We start from the raw sequence: 25,479 nt of genomic DNA on the forward strand, positions 1-25,479 counted from the left end.
ACTTTCAAATAAATATATAAATAAATCTTTAAAAGATTTGTTTCTCTCTTCTGAAACCACAACTCCAACAACTCTAGGTGACACCCAGACAATACAGCTGTCTACCATCTTCCCTTTAATCCCTCTCTCTCCTCGTCATTATAAGGCTGGTGTGGCCTATTGGTACTCTATTTTCTTTTATTTCTTACCTGCTTGATGCACAAATGAAGAGAATACAGAGAACTGACAAGAGCATTATTATTTTCTTTTTATTTAGAACATGGAGACTGAAGTATGGGTCTCAATTGTCATATTTAAATATTTATTTCTGTTTGATAGTGATAAGACTTGGTAAAGCAGCATTGATATGAATCAGCAAATGTGGAAATCAGTGTAGGTGTTGATGAATGTAGGGAATAGCAGATACTCCTGTGAAATGATCCCACGAAACTCCCTTAATGGAGGTTGTGTGTTCACTGGATCTGAGGGAATAGTGAGATGTGAGAGAAGTCAGAGAGGGTGTCTCTGATAGAGGAGGGGATAGACAATGCCTCTGAAGAGAGGGAGTTGCAGACAACAGCACAGAGGCAGAGAGTTTGTTCTCTTTCAAATAGGAATGAAGCAGAGCTGGTACGAATGTGGCACAGAAACTAATCCATTGACAACTGCAGTGATGTCCAGGTCCTTTGGCTCAACCAGAGACTGCAGTTTGAAGTTCTGCAAAATGGAGGTCAGGAACAAAAACAGCTCCATGCGGGCCAGGCCCTCTCCCACACAGATCCGTTTTCCTGAAAATAACAAAGAGAGAGGGCAATCACTTGCAGTGTGTAACTCTGAATGTAACAAACACTATGATAGTAACTGGTACAAAGAAAACAGACAGTAATTGATGGATACATGGAGCTATTGGGTAAGAGAAGAAATCAAAGGGATACAAATTAGAAAGCACAAAGTCAAAGTCTCCCTGTTTGCAGATGACATGATTCTATATTTAAGGGAACCAAGTGACTCCACCAAAGGACTATTGGAACTCATAAGAGAATTTGCAGGATATAAAATCAACACACGAAACTCAGTAATATTTGGATACAAAGACAATGCCATGGTTGAGAAAGAAATTGTAAGATCAGCTTCATTCACAATAGCTACAAAAATTTAAATATCTTAGAGTAAATGTAACCAAGGGTGTGAAAGATCTCTATAATTAAAATTTTTAAAAAAATTAAGTAAAAATAGAAAAATACATAAAAAATGGAAAAATCTTTCCTTTTCTTCTATTGTAAGGTGTAATATCATAAATGCCCATACTACCCCAAACATTTTACAAAATACCAAAGACATTCTTTTCAGATCTAGAAGAAAACAAAGCTAAAATTCATATGGAAACATCAGAAATCTCTGTGTTTAATTTACCTTGATTCATAGAAGACAATCTATAGAGTGAACTCAGCTGTCTATCACCTAATGACTGGATAAAGAACCTGTGATTATATACACACAGTGGAATACACATAAAAAAAAATCCTGTCTTTTACAGCAAGAAATCTTATGCTTAATGAAATAGGCCATCCCAAAAGACAAGTATCATATGTTTTCCCTGATATGGGTTGACAGAGTACAAAAAAGTGTAATGTATATTAACAAAAACACATTTAAGATTTGGTTATGGTTAATGCTCTTGAGGTCAATACTCTTGAGGAAGAGTGATTTTTCTACTTACTACTGGTTTAATTCTTTATTTAGTTGAGGTTTATAATTGTGAACATAAAACAAACTGAAAGTATATAGGTGTAAAAACTAAAAGGAAAAATAAGGAAGGAGGAGGGAGGCTGGGAGTGTGGGAGGGACAGAGTGTAGTGTGAGTAGTATTATGCTCTTACATTTGTACATATGGAATACATGAAATTTGTCTATCCTATATGAAGAAAAAATTTGAATTAAAAGAGCTATCTTCTCTGAAGTTTCATGGAAATGATTTTTTTTACCTGCTGAGAAAGGCATGAAGTAGTCACTCTTCTTAAAGTTGCCACTGTCATCCAGAAAGTGTCCAGGGTCAAATACCTTTGGGTTAGGAAATGCTTTTTCATCATGTAGCACGGATGTCAGCGATGTTATGATGTCTGTACCCTGGATAAAACAGACACAGATAATCCAAGTATAAAGAAGTCACTGTGCTGTGTAAAAAAAACAGTAGAAATAACTTAGGACAATGTTTGATCAATAGAAGAGGAAGTTCAAGTCCCAGGAAGAGCAGTGACATCCCCAGCCACACAGACCAAGTAAAGAGCAGAGATGAGTTTGTGGCAGTGGCAGTGATTTTGCTAAATGCCCTGTGACAGCATTTGACCATGTGAACACGTGGGTTCAGTAGCAAATATGAAGCCCCTGACCATTTATCATTGTGGCATAGTCTGTTTGTGCTCACGTTAAAAATGAGGGAGTTCTTTATTACAGTTTAATCCTAACTCAGGGTCTGCCCTACCTCACCACTGTGGTTTAGGGAATACACCAAGCATTTGCATGCTTTCTTGCAAGTCATAAATGACATCTAATCTTTGAAAAAAAAAAAAACCAACATCTTTACATTCCTAGCCAAAAATCTTCAAAAAGGTCAAGATATTAAAGGAAATAAACAAAGAAAGCAAAAGTGTTCTTGATGCCACGAGACTGAAGGAACACGGTAACAAATTCTATGCTTCTTCCTTGACTGGATACTGAATTGAAAATGACTAAAAGAAGACTTCAAATAATGTTCTAGAAAAATTGAAGTGTGAGTCATATAAAATACTATTGTATCAGTAACTTCTATGTGTGAATGCTATTGTCACTGTATAGTGAAAATCCCCGTTATTGGAGCAAACATACTAAAGTATTAATGTAAAAATAAATAGTTATAAAAGCAGATATATACACGCTTCATATATACAAATATTTATGAAGGTACGAGGGTCTTTGAAATATTACTAGAAATATATATTATCTTTTGCTTTCATTTTCCACAAACTTATGGAACTATATTTATACATATATATATTACAGTTTCTAAAATAAAAATGGAGATGAAAAATATAATTTCAACAAATATTACTCAAACAATTGGACATTGATAAAGTAAAAAATGAATCATGATCATTACAGTGTAAATTAGAATCAATATGAAATAAGCCATTAGAGTAAACATAGGAGCTAAAACAATAAAACTTCTAAAGATAGGTAAGTGTAAATTTGACACCTTGTGCAGGTAAACTTTTTTCAGCTGGGACACAAATTCCCAAGTAGACCACACATTATTGCAGATAGTTTCACTGAACAGTAATGTCATCACCAAATAACACTCACAAGTCCAGCCTCTCACTTGTTTTTCTATGGTGGGGGGAACTAAAAATGCTTAAACTGAAACAATACAAAAGAATATTTTTGATGCATGAAAATTACATGAAACATAAATTTCAATTTCAATAAAAGTTGAAAGGAGAATCCTCATCATTTACACATTGTCTATGACTATTTCTATTCTTTAAGGGCAGTAAGAGCAAGCCATAGCCTGGAAAGTTGAACATATTTGCTTTTTGGCCAATTACAAAAAAGCTTGCTAACTCTTGTCCTAGACCACTACCTCCACTGAGATCCGTGGCCCTAGCCTGTGGTAGAAGAAATCACTCAACTGATTTGTGACAGTAGACTTATCCATGCAGTGTTGCAGATTTCTACACCACACTGCCCTGTGCAGAGGGAGTGAAAGCCTCATATCCTTGGAGCACTACAGTCTCTAAAGACTTTGGGCACATGGTGAGCCTGAGAGATGGGTATAAAACAGCTGGTACAACAATCCCCTCAAGCAGGTCCCCAAACCTGATGCAACAGAGGGATGGAGGGAAGAACATATCATTATGTTCTTAGAATTGCATCTATACAACACATTGACTCTGTTCATAACTAAAATTAAAATTAAAAATTTTAAAATTTTAAATTTTAAAAATTAGAACCATGTTAGAGAACATTTCTCAGATAATTTTATGTGACCACCACTAACTTGATATCAAAAATCTGAAAAAAATTCTAAGGAGGAAAAATTACAACACAGCATATCAGGAATAAAAATACTGAAGCCTTAAACAATATGTAGTAATGTAAATGCAACTAAGTGTATTTACTCATGACACATAAATTTAGAGGGGGAAAATACAGTCAAGATACATAGGCCTAATTGCCTGGACTCCTGCAGCCATGTGGGAAACCCAGAGGAAGCTCCTTGGTCACGGCTTCAGCCTGGACAGCCCTGGATTTGTTGCCATTTGTGAGGTAAACCAACAGATGGAAGATTCTCTCTCTCTAATTCTGACTCTCAAATAAGTAAATGTTGAAATAAAGAAAATCTGTTGTATTTCAATATGCAGTGTTTAAAAAACGGAAAAGCTTTTTAAAAATTTCTAACAAATGCTCAATCGGACTTGCCCCAAATGGTAGAGTTAGAAAAGTGCCAGGGGATTCCAATTCAATCCCATCAGGTGGCATGTACCAATGCCATCTCACTAGTCCAAGTGATCAATTTCTGTTCGCAGTTGATCACTCTGATAGATCTAAGAGTCAAAGGAATCACACAAACAAGACTAGTGTCTGCTAATACTAATTGATAGAAGCAAAAAGGGAGAGAATGATCCAACATGGGCAGCAGGATACACAGCAGACTCATAGAATGTCAGATGTCCTAAACAACACTCTGGCCTCAGAATCAGCCCTTAAGGCATTCGGGTCTGGCTGAAGAGCCCATGAGAGTATTGTAGGCATGGAAAACCAAAACACCCTGGGGAAAAAAAAAAAAAAGAAGACCTAAATGAAAGATCTCCATGAGTGAGATCCCAGTGGAAAGAACGGGGCCATCAAAGAAGGAGGTACCTTTCTCTGAAGGGAGGAGAGAACTTCCACTTTGACTATGACCCTATCGGAATAAGATCAAAGTCGGCGAACTCTAAAGGCTTCCATAGCCTTGGCAACTCATGACTAGAAGCCAGGGAGATTACTGACGCCATAAATAAGAGTGTCAAAGTGTTAAATCAGCAACAGGAGTCACTGTATACTTACATCCCATGTGGGATCTGTCCTTAATGTGTTGTCTAATGTGAAGTGATGTTATAACTAGTACTAAAATAGTATTTTTACTCTTTGTGTTTCTGTGTGGGTGTAAACTGATGAAATCTTTACTTAGTATATACTGAATCGATCTTCTGTATATAAAGATAATTGAAAATGAAAAAAAAAAACCTGGTGTTAAATTGGAAATTGCATAGAAAATTAATTCATTTAAAAAAATATCATGCAGGATCTCTGTCTTTAATGTGCTGTACACTGGTTTTTAATGCTATAACTAGTACTCCAACAGTATTTTTTCACTTTGTGTTGCTATGTGGGGGCAAACTGTTGAAATCTTCACTTAATATATACTAAACTGATCTTCTGTATATAAAGAGAATTGAAAATGAATTTTGATGTGAATGGAAGGGCAGAGGGAGTGGAAATGGGGAGGGTTGCAGATGGGAGGGAAGTTATGGGGGGGAAGCCATTGTAATCCATAAGCTGTACTTTAGAAATTTATATTCATTAAATAAAAGTTTAAAAAAATTCTAACATATACAAAAATATTAATTATCCAACAACCCAAAAAATTTATAAACCACTCTACTGAAAACAAAACATTACTGAGAAAATAACTAAGAGTATCAGAATACATTCACAAATGCAGATTCAACATGTCAAGATGTCCACCCCTGCCAAATTTCTATAGAGATTTAATGTCACACTGATAAAAATTGAAAAACAGGGAAACTGACAAACTGACACCTTTAGCATTTATTTAAATGTCACCACCTAAGAAGAGGCAAAACAGTTGGAAAGACACCCACTGCCACACACCAAGGTCTGAGAGAAACAGCACAGGGACTTTCCACTACTTTCAGAAGATGTGGGCAGGGGCCTGGAACCACACTGTGAGTGAGAAGCTTAAGAGCACTGAGGTTCAATGTAAAAGAAACAAGATTACCTTGGGGATAAAGTAGTTTCTGAATTTAATGTCTTGAGTCACTGCGTGGGGCAGGTTAATGGGAAGGAGGTCGATGAATCTCTGGATCTCATGTATCACAGCATCTGTGTAGGGCATGCGGCTCTTGTCCTGCATGCAGGGACTCCGGTGTCGGCCAATCACATGCTCAATCTCCTCCTGCACTTTAGCTGGTAAAACACAAGTAAGAAATAATGGGGAAAATGAGAAAATTGGCACACTTGTCATAACAATTTAGGGTTTCATGAACCTTAATGAAGGTATCTGAACAGAATTATAAGCTACAAGCCCAGAAAGACACATGGAAATATAAGATGAGTTAACACAAAAAGATACAGTGTACTCTCCTATAAACTAGCATTATGATATATTGGTACATATAGGCCAAAAAAATGCTCAGATGAAACTAACATAAATAGAAGTAATAAAATGCTCCCAAAAATCAGAAAATAATTAAATTAAGAAAACACTGTCCTTACAGAAAGAAAAACAGAAATCAAATCTAAATTTGAAAATGCATGGGGCTTAAATTATGTTAAAACAGAGGTGTGTGGGGAGGGTGTGTTTGGAAATTGTTATTTTATCTTCTGTGAGTCTGTAAACGTATTTGCAGATTTTGGAATATGTGTTAATTTGCAGTGGTAATCTTACCATCTACCAACTCCTCCAATGTAGCCATTTTGAGCATTCCTGCAATTTATAATCATGTTTCTTAAAAATGTCTATTTCTTTATTACCGTATTTAAAATTTATTTAATTATTTCCTTGTAAAACAGATGAGAATTTTCATCTCCATCTCTATCCCATATACACACATGCCCACATGACAGGCGCACAGAGCAATCAATCACTCCATTTAGCAGGATGTATTTAGATCACACATTTTGATTATATCAACATTCATTTTTTCCTCATTCTGAGCACATAAATATAATTTCCTAGTGAAGCAATTCTTTGTCTTTAGGTTTTATTACTTTCTTTGACATTATTAACTTTGTCATCGTTTTTTAACTCACAATTTATTATCTCCTGGTAAGAAGTATTTCCTGATACTCAGATAGATTTTTCAAATACCTAGTAATAATTCTCTGGTCATTGGGAAACTTCAGGTTACAGTACTGCTACAAAACTCAAGTTCTTCCAGGTAACATTCTAAATGTACTTGTCAAAAAATAGAAAATAATTTACACCACCATTTCCCAATTCTTGTTTTGTCCAATTCTAGCTTTATGGCAATAAACTTCTGTTCTAATAACATTACTTTGGGTACATCTTCTGACTGAAAGGAAGCACCTGTCTTATGCATCTAAACTTTTTGAATGCCTCCCAGACTGGAATTATTTAAGGAATCCTCACTGAATTTCAAGTTGAGCTTCAATAAGAAAACCTTCCTTGTCCTTCTCTCTACATTAGAGCACTGAATTGTCAGAATGAGGAAAGGTAGCAGCAAGACTATATCTACTCCTCAATGGGGTCTTTTTGTTATGAACAGAAAATGCAATGCTGTGCCTGCCACACATCACCCCCATGAGATCCAGACACAGCCCCAAACATCACTGCTCTTCCTCCTGCCAGGCTGTCTCCACTGCTCTCGGATCTCCTCCTCCACTGTACAGCAGTGGCCTGGTTTATTCTGGTCACTACACTGCACAGAGTACAGTTGTTGGCACAGAAGTTTTTAAACAGTGAGACTCCTCTAGCACAACCCAGGGGGAGGACAGTAGCCAGGGCTCCCCAGCTTCTCTCCTGAATGCACTTTGCTCCTCACTGAGTTGTACCTGCGACCTCGGGGTGCTTCAGCAGGAGCAGGAGGGAGTATCTCAGCGTGGTGCTCGTTGTCTCAGTCCCAGCTCCAAACAAATCAAACACAGTGGTTACCAAGCTTTCAAGAGTGAACTCCAAATTGTTTTCCTAGGAGTGATTTGATGCAATTTGACAAATTACTTGCCAGCATATATTATTACACTAAATCCAAATAACACATTTATTTTAAAAGATAGCTAACAGCGAAAACTGAAAGTGTGATATTAGGAAAAACTCTGTAGTGTACGTGGATACTGTTGATAAGGTGCCCCCAAACTTCAGACTATACCATTATTTCTCCTCTGCCTACACATTCCATTATGAGACTCTTGAGCGAGGTGTGTCATGAGTATTTCTTTCAGAAAAGAATATCAGGAGAAGCCTAGTGATACCACAGCCTCTATTTCCTTCTTTTTACTTGAAACATTGTTGCAAAATGGCAACACTTGAAAGAAGAGGATTTAATCATGAAAATGAGGGTCTATGCCCTAAATATGGCAAGGAAAATGGAGGTCACCTGACTCTAATGCTTAGTCATCTATTATTGCCAGATTGGCTGAACTTGAGTCACCTTGTATTCGATGTAAGGAACCATTTGCTTAGCCAGTATTAACTACATTTTTGTTTATTGATAGGAAAACATAGTCAATAATACATAAATCTATTAGTAAGTTAGGAGCATACCATGAAATATATTACATGCCCAATAAAGAGTTCACAATTTTGCCTTGTGCCATCACTTGATTTGGAATCAATTGTACCTGCAGGTTCATTAAGAAGTTAAAATTGTGCAGAGCTTGTATGGCAGCAAAACCTAGATAACATTGGGTTCCTCAAGAAAAGATGAGGTCAGCACCGCTTTGTCCAGAAGGGAGTCAACCGGCAAGGTGGACTGGGTACATGGGCAGGAATGAATCGGGAGGTACGAGGTGAAGAGACTCTGCAGTCATGAAGAAAGATCTGAGACGTTCACTGTGCCCACAGACAAGGAGAGAACAGGAGCGGTGCTGATGTCAGAGATAAGGGACTAATTACATGGAGTTCTCACACACTGTGAGTTAGGAGAGAGTAAGCCCTTGAAAAGGACATGTGCCTTTGGTAAGGACCGAAAAGATTGCATGACAGAGAACTGACCGGAAGGAGAAATTTTTAAATACTGAGGACAAGAGATCTGGTTTTCTAACCATTCCATAAGTAGGCATTATATTAATGAAGTTTTATAATATCAAATTGACCTGTGTCATAGCAGTGTTATATAATTAACACCCTGAAAATAAACTAAATCCTCTCAAAAGATGAACTTTCTACAAAAAGACACTTAGATTGATTGGTAATCTCGCCTTCAGAGAGTTTTCTAAATTCATCAGTTATTTCTCTTAAATCAGTAAGATAAGCAGTGCGCTCACAAACCAATACTAACATTTCAATTTTTGAAGTAGATTTGAGATTCACTGGGTACTAGCACATAACCTATCTTAATTAAGACTCTATGAAACAATAGCAAAGGGGCAGACTTTCCATGTCATAGAGCAGTGATACTGCTATGATGGCAATTCTGGAGCAATGTCACAATCATGCTAGATCAGGACGTTCAGGAATCAGTCCCTGTAGAAAAATAAAATCACGGACCTTGACGGATCTGTCTGGGGAAAATATTTCAGGACCCTGGATGTCTGTCAAACTCTTTAGCCTTCAGGCTGGTGCTTGATGAAGAACTTGTCTGCTCTATTTCAGGGAATTTTGGTGTCTCGTATATAAAGATAGGCCGACATACATTGTACCTCAGCTCTGTGGCAGGCAACTTTGGGGCCAGTGTCCTGTGCTGCTGTGTGACTTTCTGGTCCCAGACTGGACAAGGGTAATATTTTCCTTTAAAAATAAGGAATTGTGCCTTTTGGTTGCTGATGGGCTGGGCATTGTTTCAACCCCATGTGCTCCAACAACTTCTTTAGGGCATTAAATGAGGAATTTAAAGAAGCGAATGACTAACATTTTTCTATTCTTACTAGACCCAATATTTTAATGAAATCTGTGTCACATCACTCACTGACTGACAGCAGGAAAAATGGAACAAGAGTCAAGTGATCACATGACAGGAAACATAACCTTGCTAAAATAATTTATAAAAATTTCTAAGTAGGCCGGCGCCGCGGCTCAGTAGGCTAATCCTCCGCCTAGTGGCGCCGGCACACCGGGTTCTAGTCCCGGTCGGGGCACCGGATTCTGTCCCAGTTGCCCCTCTTCCAGTCCAGCTCTCTGCTGTGGCCAGGGAGTGCAGAGGAGGATGGCCCAAGTGCTTGGGCCCTGCACCCCATGGGAGACCAGGAGAAGCACCTGGCTCTTGCCATCGGATCACCGCGGTGCGCCGGCCGCGGCGGCCATTGGAGGGTGAACCAACGGCAAAAGGAAGACCTTTCTCTCTGTCTCTCTCTCACTGTCCACTCTGCCTGTCAAAAAAAAAAAAATTCTAAGTAAATAGATAGCTGCAGGCTTTCTCAAGGATAAACGGCAATTTGTGCAAGGCAGAAAGTCTCATTTCCAGAACTGTCATGGTATGATAAATTAAATGGCCAGTTCTCAACAAAAAACTGCATGGTGTACAAAGAAGCAAAAAATATTGTCCATTAACATTTTAAATGATTTTACAAGTCATTCCTGAGGAAACAAAGACATTGGACTTATTATAAAATCTTTACGTTAAATTTCTAATATGTTCAAAGAGCTGAAGGAAATTGTATACAAAGAATGAAATACAGTTTAAAGAATATGTGTGAAAAAGTAGAATATACCAAATATGAGGAAGAAAATACAGGTGGAAAAACAAAGAGAACCTCTGAAGTAAAAGTCATATTAAAAGATAGATATTCCTGCTAGGAGTTTACTTAACTGGGCTGGCAGGTAAAGCCATCGCCTGCAGTGCCAGCATCCCATATGGGCACCGGTTCTTATATTGGCTGCTCCACTTCTGATCCAGCTCCCTGCTATTGTACCTGTGAAAGTGTGGAAGTTGGCACAAGTGCTTGAACTCCTGTTCCCTTTTAGGAGTCCCATAAGAAGCCCCTGACTCCCGGCTTTGGGTTGGCCCAGCTCTGAATACTGCAGTCATGTGGGGAGTGAGCCAGCAGATGGAAGATCTCTCTCTCTGTCTATAACTCTGCCTTTCAAATAAATAGATCAATATTAAAAATAAATTTAAAATGAGAAACTATAAAGATAATGGTAAATATTAATATTTTATATTTTTAAAACAAATATTTTAGTTTTTATGTGATTTCAAATAAAATTATTATAGAAGAATTGTAAATATGTATTATTGGATATAATAAAAAAATATAGTGTGTGATAGCAACAAGATTATGCAAAGAAGGAAAAGTCAGTCACAGAAGGAGAAACATTTTGTGTTTCCAGTTACAGGTACGTAGAATAGCAAATTCCAGGAGACAGAAAGTAGCATGTCTTTAAAAAAATAAAAGAGGCCAGTGCTGTGGTGTAGCGGGTAATGCCGCCGCCTGCAGTGCCGGCATCCCATAGGGGCACCAATTCGAGTCCTGGCTGTTCCACTTACTATCCAGCTCTCTGCTGTGGCCTGTGAAAGCAGTAGAAGATGGCCCAAGTCCTTGGGCCCCTGCACCTACGTGGGAGACCCAGAAGAAGCTCCTGGCTCCTGGCTTCAGATTGGCACAGCTCCAGCCATTGTGGCCAACTGGGGAGTGAACCAGTAGATGGAAGACCTCTCTCTCTCTGCCTCTCTTTCTCTCTCTGTAACTCTGACTTTCAAGTAAAATAAATAATTTTTTTAAATAAAAAAACAAAGTAGAATGATAGTTGGTAGGGACATGGGAACAAGAAATTATTATTTAATATTTATGAAATTTCTTTTTTTAGAATAAAATAATTCTGGTATGGATGGTGGTGAATGTGCTCAATGCCACCAAATGTTTCTCCTCTTAAAATAATTAGTGTAACAACTTTTCTGTTATGCCTATTTTACCACACTTTAACCTCTTTATGGGTTACACATTCTGATCAAGTTGATTTTATCCAAGAAATGCATAGCTGGTTTAAAGATAATCAGTCAATGTAGAAAAACACATTATAAGAATGTGAAAAAAATCATCTAAACAGTTTTTTTTTTTTTTTTGAGAGGCAGAGTTTGACAGTAAGAGAGAGAGAGACAGAGAGAAAGGTCTTCCTTTTTCCGTTGGTTTACCCCCCAAATGGCCACTACGGCAGGCGTGCTGCACCAATCCGAAGCCAGGAGCCAGGTGTATCCTCCTGGTTTCCCATGCGGGTGCAGGGCCCAAGGACCTGGGCCATCCTCCACTGCGTTCCCGGGCCACAGCAGAGAGCTGGACTGGAAGAGGAGCAACCGGGACAGATCTGGTGCCCCAACCAGGACTAGAACCTGGGGAGCTGGTGCTGCAGGTGGAGGATTAGCCAAGTGAACCGCGGCGCCAGCCTTCAACAGATTTTTAGAAAGCATTTGCAGTAAAGCTCAAGTTGGCAGAATACAAAGGGAGCTTGCAGCACTATTCTAGGGAAAGATGGAAAAATAGTTTGTTTTTTTAAAAAAAAAGTGAAGTTACTGCATTCCAGGGCAGAGTTAGGGAAAACTGCAGTAGAAAAGTCTGCAAATAAAAGAGGGACACATAGATCTTTGTGGAGGGCATGGACACATAGCACGAGCATGGATACAACACAGGACCTCAGCAGCTGAGAGCCTAGAAAAACGACAGCTTTGGAACGTGGGGTGAGATCAGACTGCAGCAGCCCATGCTTCTGACCATATAGCTGTGGAGACACAGTCTGGCGTGAATCTGGCCCGGTGGCCAGTCAGGAACACAGTACCTGCTAATGTAGTGGAAAAAAGGGTGCACATTTCTCCCTGCCCATACACTCCACACATTGCCTGACAACTGGTTGAGAGAGGGTGAGTGTCATTTTGAATATACGTAACAGCTGCACCAATTCTTGAGTGCCCAGCAACTGGTTGAGATGAGACAGACACCATCTTGTCAGTAGCTACAGCAGTGGCTCAGGTCCTTATACCTAGAAATTGGTGGGGACAAAGCAGCACAGTGAAAAGAGGAGGGGCTGTGGCCTGCAGCACTTGTGTAGGCATGTGATTCAGGGATTTTATTACAGGGAGAAATCTGCATTTCTCCTTGATTTCAATTCTGGCTAGAGGATTGATAGGGAGCTGGGCATGCAGGACTCAGGTGTCTCTAGCATCCTGACATATCCCTGGTCTTAGGCTTAAACTGCCAAGTTGGAGTACGCACAGGAAGCAGCTCTGGAAATGTCTCTGCCTCTCTGTGGATGGGACAGTTTAGCAGGGTTGAGTAGAGCTTCTGCACGGTGTTACTGTGGAACTTTGTGGACTGAGACTGTGGAAAATCTGACTGCTTGAGAGGGAGCAGGGGTAGCTGGGTCTCTGGACAATCACGGTGAGCAGTTCCATTTGCACAGAGCTTCCTGATTACCTGGGGTGGGTCATTGCAAAGGGACACGTGCTCACACTAAGGACTCCACAGGTCCTTTGTGCAGTCATATGGTGGTGCTGATGAATAGTGCACCTACTGTGACTTAACACCCTGGAATTGATCGCATGGGAAGAGAGGAGGTGATGAAGTGATTACATCCACCAAGGTGATCAACCCTTGCCTTCTGATAAGAGAGAGAGAGAGAGAGAGAGAGAGAGATCTACCACACCCATCCTGAGTGTCATCTTGGATATTCACGCCACCCTGTAGGGTTAAGCCCAGAACATATCTCTTGGTATTCAAAGAAAGAGCACACATTTCACTAAGCCACAGAGGCATAGTTCAAAGATAAATGCCATCAAAATAAAAAACAAGCCAGTGTCTCCACAGATGCCTAAACATTAAAGCAGAAATTAAAGAAACAAGAATAAGGAAGACCATATGACCACACCCTTCCAAAGGAGCACAACACTTCAATATTAGAATGTGAAGATGAATAAATTGATGTAATGTCAGGATCAGTACTCATAAGATTAATCATAGAATTATCCGGAAGCAATCAAAAGCAAATCCAGAAATTAAAGAAATTCGTATTTGACATGAAAATATTTTCCCATGAAATTAAGATTTTAAAGAGAAATCAAAATAAAACATTATAAATGAATAATTCAATAGATCAAATTAAAAATGTGGTGGAAAGCCTTAGCAACTGACTTAGTAAGGCAGAAGAAAGAATATGTGAGCAAGAAGACAAATCTTTGGAAATTTTTCAAACCAAAAAAGAAGAAAAAATCAGGAAAAAAATAAAAACAGTATTGGACATTCATAGGATACCATCAAATGACCCAACATAGGGATCTTAAAGAGTTTCTGAAGGTGTGGAAAGAAAGAATGGATTAGAAGGCCTATATAGTGAAATAATTACAGAAAATTTCCTCAGTTTGGAAGAGATGTCCAATTACAGGAAACACATAGAACACCTAATAGACGTGACCAGAAAGAGCTTCACCATGAACCACTGTAGTCAAGCTATCAACAGTAAATCATCCTAAAGTTTTCATGAGAGAAATGCCAGATTAATTTCAGCGGATCTTCAATTAGACTCAAAGCTGACTTATTAACAGAAATGTCCCAGGCTAGGAGAAAATGGAGAGACATACTCCAAATCTTAAGAGAAAAAAAAAAAAAAGTCAACCTAGAATACTGCACCCTTCAAAGCTCTCATTTATAAATGGAGGTTAAATAAAGACCTTCCATAACAAAAAGTAATTGAAAGAATTTGTCACCAATCATCCAGACTTATAAAAGATGCTTAAGGATGTGCTATGCACAGAAACACAGAAAAATAGTCATATTTATGAAGGAAAGTGAAGGAGAAAATGTCCCAGTAAAACTAAGAAGGAAATCCAAGTAAGCAATAGGAATATTGATGGAAAAATGACAGGGCCAAGTCATTACTTATCAGTAGTAACCTTGAATATTAATGGCCTCAGCTCTCCAGTTAAAAGATACAAATGGGTTGAATGGATTAAATAACAAGACCAATTTTGCTGACTACAAGAAACACACCTCAATAACAAAGATACTGGCAGACTGAAAATGAAAAGATAAAAAATATATACCATGTTAATAGCAAAAAAGAGCCAGTATACCCACTCTAATATCAGAAAAATAGACTTTAACATAAAAACTGTTAAAAGGGACAGAAGGGCACTAGGCAATGATTAAAGGATCAATTCAACCGGAATATGTGTCTAGAATAAATGCATATACTCCAAATTATAGGCCACCTGGCTATTTAAAATGGATGTTAATGCATTAAAGGGAGACATAGACTACAGTACAATATTAATTGGGGGCTTCAACACCTCTCTTTCATCAATGGACAGATCAACCAACACAAAGTCAACAAAGGAACAACAGAACTAATTGACACTATGAACCAAATGGAAATAACTGATATTTACAGAACTTTTACTCCCACAGCTGTAGAATACACAATCTTCTCTCCAGTGCGTTGAACCTTCTCTAGGATAGACAACATGCTAGGCCACAAAGCGAGTGTCAGCAAATTTTGAAATCATGCCTTGCATCATCTCTGACTTCAATGGAATGAAGCTAGAAATGAACAACACAAGAATCTCAAGAGCATATGCAAATACTTGGAGCCTGAACGACATGCTCCTGAATGAGCAGTGGGTCACAGAAGAAATCAAAGAGAAATTAAAAAAATTTCTGGAAATGAATGAAGAAGAAAATACAACGTAACAAAACTATGGGATACAGCAAAGTAGTATTAAGAGGGAAGTTTACAGCAATTGGTGCCTACATCAACAAACTGGAAAGCCCCAAGTACATGAGCTATCAATACATATCAAGAACCTAACAAAATAACATTAAACTAAACCCTGAATTAGTAGGAGGAAAGAACAAATTAATATTAGATAAGAAACTAATAAAAATGAATCCAAAATAAAATTCTAAAGATCAGTGAAATGAAGAACCTATTTTTTGAAAAAAATAATTGATATGCAATTGGCTCAACTAATCAAAAAAAGAGATAACTCAAGTCAAAAAATCAGAGATGAGAAAGGAACTAAAAAGAATAATTAGTAATTACTACAGAGTTTTACACCTACAAATCAAGAAACCTAGAAGCAATGGGTAGATTCCTTGAGACATTCAATCCATCAAAATTGAGCCATGAAGATATGGAAAACCTAAACATGCCAGTGGCCAAGGCAGAGATTGTTTATGGAAATAAACATTGTGGAAAAAATGCATCAACATCAATTTTTATGCCAAAATAAACTTATCTTTTAATTCTTTATTTCTATAAACTTTGTATGAAGAACCCTAATATTTTTCATGATTTCTACAATAGGTATATTAAGGGTTTGACAAAATAGCCTGACTATTTAAACATCCCTTGTACAAGCAGAATTATTCAATGAATCTCAAAATAAACAAAAAAAAATCAAATAATGAGCTATTGTGAACTATTTACCTTCTCCATTTTGATTAAGAAACAATCAATAAAGTCCCGAGGATTGTTAACATCCAGGAATTTCTGATGTTCTTTCACTTTCTCCATAATAAAATTTTTTGTATAATCAGCATTTTTTACTAAGGTCTTATGAATTCCTGGGAAATAATCAAGGAGAGCAGGGATATTATTGCAGACCTAAAATAGAAAATAATAATTTGTTGAATTATATATATATACATATATATTGCACACCTATTTAGTAATTACAGTTAAAATATGAATACAATATGGTTGCCATTTTCAGGGAGAAACTTATTTAAATATATGGTAGCTCTATATGCTTATAGAAATATTTCGGGGCGAGAATTCTGACCAAAATCAAAGATGAAAGTCATTTCCTAGTGGCACACATAATTTTATAGTGTAATATCCACCTTTTATCAATCTCATTTTTTACATAATCCTTAGCTAAAAAACTTGAAATATAATAGGAAATCAGGGCATTGTGGTCCACCAGGTGAAGCCACTACTTGGAATGCCAACGACCTACATTGTGTGCTCCGTCGAGTCCCAGCTACTCCACTTCCTGGTACTGGGCCTGAGAGACAACCTGTGATAGCTCAAGTACTTAAGTTCCTGGTTCCTCACAGATGCCTGGCCTAACCCTGGATGTTGGGGGCATTCAGAACATGAACCAGCAGATGGACGATCTCTCTCTCTCTCTCCCTCTCTCTCTCTCACACTCTCTCACTCTTTCATTCTTTCCATGATCCTGACTTTCAAATAAATGAATATTTTAAGAATAAAACAGCCTGGATGTCCACTGAGTGACAAAAACATTATTTGTCCACTCATCAAAGTGGCTTCATAGAAACAGGGCTTGGAGTTTAGAGGAAAAAAAAAAAAATCACTGGACAAGAAGATAATGGACATAAACACCAGCCCAATATTTGGACACTCATTATGCTGTGGGTAAATAAAAGTTTCCATTATCTTTCTTTTCTCTAAAAAAAATTTATTATTTATTTGAAAGTCATAGTTACTCAGAGAGAGAAGGAGAGTCAGAGAGAGAGAGGTCTTCCATCCACTGGTTCACTCCCCAATTGGCCGCAAGGGTTGTAGCTGCGCTGATCCTAAGCCAGGAGCCTGGAGCTTCCTCTGGGTCTCCCACGTGGGTGAAGGGGCCCAAGAACGAAGACCATCCTCTCCCAGGCCATAGCAGAGAGCTAGATCAGAAGTGTAGCACCCAGAACCTGAACTGAGGCCCATATGGGATGCCGGCACTGCAGGCAGTTGCTTTACCCGCTATGCCACAGCACCGGCCCAAGTTTCCATCATCTTTCTCAGTGTTCAGTAACATCAGCTCTGCTGGGACTGTACTGTCTGAACATTCTCTTTACATCTTGGTCCATGTGGAACTTTGCACTTGTCACATAAAGGAACATAAATGGCTTCTCAGGAACAAAAGATCTCACTCTCACCTGCAACCATGGAGAGCTCAGAATCCTAACATTTTCATTTAATTTTTCCATCAGTTTAAGAAACTCCTCATCTTTATAATCAAAGCGATTATGGAAAATAATGGAGCAGATCACATTGCAGGGAGCACAGCCCAGGATAAAGGTGGGATCACAGGGTGAGGCTGAAGAATTGAAAGCAATTTAAAACACCATTAAAATATACATATAAAGCACGTTATTTTTGTCCATGGTAATTTAGAAATTATAAGCAATGTCTTGCCTACAAATTCCTGTAATGGTTAAAAAAAAAGTGACACATATGAAATCAATACATCACTTTACTGTAAGGCTGAGTTGACCATTACAACCTAGTTGGCTAAATAATGCTATTTCCAATACTCAACTCACATTCACTGTTTTTATGTAAACTATTTTAACACAAGAGATCTGCTATTTGGGAAAGAAAATAAAAACTTCTTTAAATTTAGTAATTCAAGTTTTCAAACTAGAATCAGTTACCTGTGCAATGTCTGTAGACAATAAAGCACTGAAATGGTGAGCAGAAAATATTTGTGGGCCAGGAAACTTCTTAGAGATAAAATAATGAATAGGATAGTCACAATGAAAATGATGTGTTGAACCATTGGAGAGGAAATAAAGAGACAAATTGTGGGTAAATTCATGTATTTAAGAGGAAACATTTTAAAAGCTGAAAGCATCCTTGCAATATGAGAAAAAAACAAAAATGAAAAAATGAATTATGATACCCTCTAAGATGATTTGCAATCCAGATAGAGTGCTGGGTTCAACACAGGCTTCCTGACAATTCAGACTTTTGGAGGCAACAGGTGATGGCTCATGTTGCTGAGTTCACGCCACTCAAGTGGGAGACCTAGTCAAGTGCCCACTTCTGGCTCGATTATAGCCTTGGCTTTGTGGGAATCTGGGAGTGAACTAGTAGATGAGAGCACTCTCTCTCTCTCAATTTCTGTCTCTCTCTCTCTCTGTGTTTGTGTTTGTGTGTTTCTGTCTGTCTGTCTATATGATTAATTTTCATTCTATAGGAAAACATTAAAAAATAAAGAAACAGTAAGTTTAGGATGGATTTGTTTTCTTAAAGTAGTAGAATGAGCATTATATTATTTTATTTCAAGCATACATCCCAGATAGATGAAGCCAAAAGTGATAATTTGAGTCTTCTTTATCATGAGTTTTAATCTTAAGTAAAAAAAGTGAATTTCCTTTCTTGAAAAGTGAACAGCCAATACCAGGAATTGCTTTCCATATTTAACATACTTGAACAAAGCTGCCCTTTAGTAGATTCTAACATAGTGTTCTGTACAACTGTAACAAATATCAAAAGATGTTTTAATAAAATTTAAAATTTACCCATAGATTAAGCCAAGTCTCTCATTTTACTGATAAACAAATGAAAATCTAGGACAGATTTTCATTTTAGTTGGCAGATTTGTACAGTGCAAATGCTAGAAGCAAATGATCAACTTGAACTTTATGGGTAAAGAGCTCCCAAATTCATAGCTATAGACATTTCACAACCCCCAATAAAGGCATCTTAATTAAAAGTGTTCAGAATACATGGTAGAGTACAGGACAGTAGGATACCTGAGTTAGTTGCTCCTATGTCAGGCTTTCTTAACATTATGGTGCTCTACTTTTTTAGACAAAATTTTATTTTACCCCAACGAGGTGGAGGATAATTTGAAAAGCTTTGGGAACTGTGTATTTGTATATATGCGTGTGTTATCTACAGAAAGACTTTCTCTTTGCTTAGAAGAGAGAATTATAAAACAAGGTAATTTGGAAACTGAACTGATAATCAGACATGTGAGCAACACATCTCAGAGCAGTAAACCTGCTTGTGGGAGGAAAATATGTAACAATTTTTCAAACAAAATCTAATAAACACAGAGAGAAAGCAAAGCAGAAACGAGAGCCACTCTCTGCGAAGGAAAGTCAATATAAACAGCTATTATTAACAGTTAAAATTGTGTTAAATAAATCATTTCATGAAACAGTGTTTTGTATTTGCAGAATTATGTTACAGGATATATTTACTCAAAACAAAAAAAAAAATCCATAGTGGAAGTAGACTCAACAAGGGAGAGCAATTTTTTATAAACAGTGTGATGACAGAGATTTGTAAGTGACAGGCATGTTGTTAGGAATTGCCTAGGGAGACAAAACTGCACACAGCACCACTGGTGTCCAGCACTAGGCACAGGCCTGGGGAAACCTCAGCCATGTCAGTGAAGCTGAGCCTGCAGATGTGAACGCCCGCGAGGGTCGGTTCTTGTCCCATAAGAGGCTGATGGGTCATTGGCAACATATGCATTTGCCAAGTTTCCACCATGAAATGTTCTACAATAGATAACAGCACTCAGGCTATGGGGAACATGTTGCTCTTCGATTCTTTCATTAAAAAAACACTCAGAACTTATATTCATAATTTCTGATTGAAAATTATAGAAACTGACTTGGGACAGAAGAGTATTAAGTGAACTTTCACAACCCCACCAGACGCAGAACCACGCTGTACACACAGCACAGATCCGCACAAACTCTGCTTCAAATCGCCCCTCCTACCATGGCAGCAGGCTACCAGGCCTTAGGATGAAGGTTCTGCCCACCCTGGAAGGTTTCCCAGGGCAGCATATACAGGGGAGCAGTGTGAGGTCAGGGATGTGGGGTAAAGGTCACCCACCATTGGTTTTTCTCAGCTCCTCCACCAGGCAGCGGGCCTCCTCTTGAACTCGGTCCTCAATGCTCCTCTTCCCCATCCCGAAATTCCGCAGGGTCATGAGCGAGAAGCGCCGGATCTCTTTCCATCTCTTTGCATTGGTGAAAGCGATTCCTGCCAGTATGAGAAACAGAAACTACGAGTAAGAATCTGACTTGAGGCAGCCACACAGATGGCCAAGTTCTGTCTGAAGAATTTTTCAAGTCTGTGTTCTAACCTCTCCATCCCATTTTCACTGTTCAACACACACACACACACAAACACGTACAAACACGCACACTTACCGAGTCCTTTATTGACTCTTTCAGCCATAGGAAAATGGCCTCTTCCAGCAAACTCCTCTCCAAGATCAACCAGGGCCTCCTTCACTGCCTCGTATCCATGCAGCACCACAGTGGGCTTCATGCCCAGATACACAGTGAACACGGGGCCATAGCGTTCTGAGAACTGGGAAGAGAAACAAGTAACACCAAGAAAGCACAAGTTAGCCACTTAGTGTGTCTGATTCAAACAAATACTAGCATTGTATATGATTTCTCTCTCTTTTTTTTTAGATTTATTTTTTATTTATTTGAAAGAGTTACAGAGGGAGGTAGAGACAGAGAAAGAGGTCTTCCATCTGCTGGTTCACTCCCCAGATGGCTGCAACAACCCAATTTCTGCCGATCTGAAGCCCAGAGCCGGGAGCTTCTTGCAGTTTTACCACGTGGGCCATCTTCTACTGCTATCCCAGGCCAAAATAGAGAGCTGGACTAGAAGAGAAGCAGCCAGGTCTAGAACAGGCACCCACGTGGGATGCCAGTGTTTCAGGCTCTGGCTTTAACCTGCTGCGCCACAGTGCTGACCCACATATTTTCTCTTTATTCTGCCGTAGATTCAAATATTTCTATTTATACTTAAACATGATAGCGATTATTATGGCTGCCACTCATGAATGTCCTGTGATGTGCCATCCAATGGCTCATTAGTTGGTATGTAGTTTACATTTAATTCTCAAACAATATACTCTGCAAGTTTATTTGCACTATTTTGTAAATAAAGAAACTGGCATTTGAGAATTCCAAATTTATTACCAGTTTCCTGTAGGCAGTAAAGAAAGCTTATGTACTGCTTACTCAATCTTTATGGCTTGAAATCAATACCCAGCTGACTTTAGGATCACATGGTAAGCCCTTCTCATGAGGATCCTGACTCAGCTGGCCCATTGATGTCACTAGTGATGTATACTCTTAGAAATCACCCCAAGTAGTCTAATGCCCAGCCCAGTTTGAAATTTGTTACTATTAATAAGACAGAAAGAGAACAAGCAAGATGTCTTTATTTCTGTGTCTCTCTCTTTTTGTTACTTTGCCTTTCAATTAAATAAATTAAATCTTGAAAGAAAACCTGCCACCCACATGGGAGACCAAGGAAGAGTTCCTGGCTGTTGGCTGGATGGCTCAGCTCTGACCATTGTAGTCCTTTGTGCAGTCAAAGAACAGATAGGATCTCTTTTTTATGTTTGTTTAATTAAATGGCAGATTAATAGAGAGGAGCAGGGCTGGGCCAGGCTGATGCCAGGCGCCAGGAGCTTCTTCTGGATCTCCCACGTGGGTGCAGGCGCCCAAGGAATTGCATGTTTCCCTGTTGCTTTCCTGGGTACATTATTAGGCAGCAGGATGGGAAGTGGAGCAGCCTGGCCTTGAACAGGCACCCATATGGGATGACAGTGTAGGAAGCAGAGGCTTAACCTGTTATGCTATAAAACTGTCCAGGAGATTTCTCACTCTGTCTGTCCCTCTATCACTCAGTCTTCTGAATCAAGAAAGGAAATTAGAAGAAGAAAGAGGAGGAGGAAGGAGAAGAAAAAGAAGAAGAACAAGAAGAAGAAGAAAGAGAAGGAAGAGGAGAAGGAGGAGAAAGAAGAAGGAAGAGGAAGAAAATGAGGAAGAAGAAGGAGAAAATCAGAAGAGGCTTAAGCAGAAGTGCGGGAGGGAGGGGAAAGAAAAGGAAAACAAGCCCCAGAGGCAGGGCCAGGACTTTGCAGCAGTATCTCAGGGAGGGGCAGTTTCTTCCATCCTGTAGCATTCTGGGCCACACACAGCAGGGTTTCACAGAATGTAATAGAATTCTGATGCCATCAGGTGGCCACTAAATGATTAAGGCTTTCTTTCATTCACCTAGACTACTCCAGAACCCATAGCTTGATACCAGTTTTTATTGATTCTGAAGAGAAGTTCAATTTTCATGGGTATTCTGAAAAAAAAAAGTATAATACAGTAGATGACTTCTTGAATGAAATTTGTATCAGAAGCTCTTCAGTTATCATTGACCTGCAGACAAATGGCAGAAAATCAAAAAGGATAGCAGTACTCCTGATTTTTGTCACTTAGTTATTTTGATTCTATTTACAAGGACCTAATGTTTCTCTACTCAACTCCTGAAATTGGTAGAAGAAGCATCAAAGCCTACAGAGAGCATTTTGATTTATAATCATCTGTTTTAAGAGTCTGCATCCACGAATAGGTTTTATTTAAAAAGAGTCAATCTAATTTCCCTTTGTATGCCACAGGAGGAGCATAATGAATACTTACCTTAGTTAGGGATTTGCTGATGTCCTTAACATCTATCTGGAGAATATTTCCAATGATTGGGAAAGGAGTGGGGCCAGGAGGCAGCTTCCCTCTCCTGGAATTCTGCTTCCAGAGTGAAAGGAGAAGTAAACAGCAGAGACCCAACACCAGGACCACAACTGGCTCCATTCTCTTCTTCCTGGGATCACTGTGTGAAAACACAGGCTTTTATACCAGTCTTGCTAATATGCTCCTCTGACGGGTCAAGCAACGATGCACTTTATCCTCTCTTCTGAGTGGACTTTGCCTCCATGACAGAGATGAAAATAAGATACTCTTTAGTCAGTCATATCACTTTGTTTCCTGTGCCCACTAGGGAACTTGTGATTTCATTGTACTAGGTTGTGCTCATGTATTGGTAATTGAAAAAAAAAAGAAAAGCAAAACAGGTGGTTTCAATATGCATCCATGATAGAAAGTTAGTTATGACACAATGTAATTACACTAAATTCTATGCCTGTGAATAATAACCACTTCCTAAGTGTTGACTGAAAGAAATCATGATATGCTGACTTGTATATCAATGATTTATATATGAGTATAAAATGTATATGTCACTGTGTCTTGAAGCTATGTTAAAAATTCAGATACTATGTACTCAAATGTAAGCTATTCAAATATTTAATATACTCTAATAGTATTATAGATAACTAAACTTTAGAAAATAACCATAAACCATAAATATTGAAAGACCAGAAATAACCAAAGCATGAACTGAAGAAATTGGCATGATTTTCACCATTAAATTTTTAAAGAAAACCACTAGAATGCAGAGAATATTAATTTTTACTTTTCAGAAGATGAAGTAGAGATTCCTACAAACAGAAGACTTGGCCAGGGTCACAAAGCTCACAAGTTAGAGAAAGGAATTTGGGCTTTGTGTTTACTTTTGGTTTTGGAGAGGTTTTTAAATAAATTTTAATACAGCTTTTAAAGCTTTTTTATTTGAAAAGCAGAGAGATAGATGAGAGAGAGAGAGGGAGAGGGAGAGAGAGAGAGAGAAAACAGAGTTAGAGATCCATTTCCTGTATCTTGGTTCACTCCCCCAAATTCCCAAGCAGCAAAGGCTGAGACAGGTCAAATCAGAAACCCAGAAGTCAATCCAGGTTTACCCCATGGGTGAAAGGGGCCCAGAGGCTGGGAAATCATCTGCTGACCCCAGGTATAGCACTAGCATAAACCAGCTCAAAAAGTGAAAACAGGAATCAAACCAAGCTTCTGTCCCTGAAAGCCTGTGTCAAAAGCAGCAGCTGGACTACTACACCACAGTGTCTATTCCAGAGGATTTCTATGAGATTTTCTGATTCTGTACTATGTCCTACACACAGGCAGCCTCCAGAGCAACTTCAACAAACAAAGGAAACCTAAAATATTAGTTACGCTCAATAAACAACTCAGAGCATTTGAGGGAAACACTTGGGAAACAAAAACTACCCTCACCTCAAGTTCAACTCCAGCCAAGGATGATTCTGTTGGTTTGGGTCTGTCATGGTCTGAAATGAAAAGTGACATAATACAGCAATTGAGGGTATTATTAGAAAGAATGCTCTTGCAGATGCACTAGAGGAGGAGAGGAAGGGAAATCACTCAATGGACCCACAGCTCAAAGAACCACAACTTGTTGACCTGAACAGGAGGTGACACTGTGTTCGTGAGAATCTAAACCTCACTGAGAGATAAACGTTACTTGATCACCAATGACTATGCTTATACAAAGGCATGTTTTTACAGTATATTCAGATGTTTCTGTAAATTGGCTAGCGATATTATTTCTAAACTGTATTTGCAAAAATTAAGTCTTGTTGAGACCAACTTAGAGAATGTTTTATTGGTCATGAACAGAGAGATTCTGGTAATTAACAGGGTTTCACACCCTACACATTCTTTGGATTCTGTTACCTTTGCCTAAGGTAAAATTATTTCCATTTGAGGGATAAGGAAACTTGGCCTTGGAGATTAAGTCCCAAGGCCAAAGACACATAAACTGCTGATGTTGGACTTCTGAGGTGACGCCATGTGTCCCATGCCTCGCTCTCTTCCTCAAAAGAAGGCCTTTCGTTCATCTGGGTTCACCAACATTTTCAGTGTGCTTTAATTCAGTATTGCATGACTTACTCTAATCAGTGACTTGCAAAATAAACATGACTTAGTGAATGATTACCACAACAATTGATTAAAATCAAGGTCAAAAAAGTTTAGAACATAAACAATTCCACTTCTTGGTGAATGCTACATCTGGGGCAAAGAGAAGGAATTTTCTGACTAATTCACATAGTTCTAAACTCTTAACAGATCCACATCAATTTGTTTTGTGTTCAATGAGCTCTGTCACTCTCTGTA

At 38.6% G+C, this 25,479-nt stretch overlaps 1 protein-coding gene across 1 annotated transcript; it reads right to left on the reverse strand.

The window, feature by feature from the left end:
* Positions 1 to 234: 234 nt before the first annotated feature.
* LOC133775597 (cytochrome P450 2C4) lies at positions 235 to 23,333 on the reverse strand. Its single transcript, XM_062213935.1, has 9 exons — positions 23,101 to 23,333; positions 20,812 to 20,974; positions 20,492 to 20,641; positions 17,791 to 17,951; positions 16,328 to 16,504; positions 7,813 to 7,945; positions 6,017 to 6,204; positions 1,965 to 2,106; positions 235 to 767 (listed from the first exon to the last, which is right to left on the reverse strand). Exons 1-9 carry the CDS (start codon positions 23,266 to 23,268, stop codon positions 586 to 588), a joined length of 1,464 nt encoding a protein of 487 aa, XP_062069919.1. The 5' UTR covers positions 23,269 to 23,333; the 3' UTR covers positions 235 to 585.
* Positions 23,334 to 25,479: the final 2,146 nt, after the last annotated feature.

Source organism: Lepus europaeus, chromosome 17 (genome assembly GCF_033115175.1).
Source record: "Lepus europaeus isolate LE1 chromosome 17, mLepTim1.pri, whole genome shotgun sequence".
Taxonomy (NCBI): Eukaryota; Metazoa; Chordata; class Mammalia; order Lagomorpha; family Leporidae; genus Lepus; species Lepus europaeus.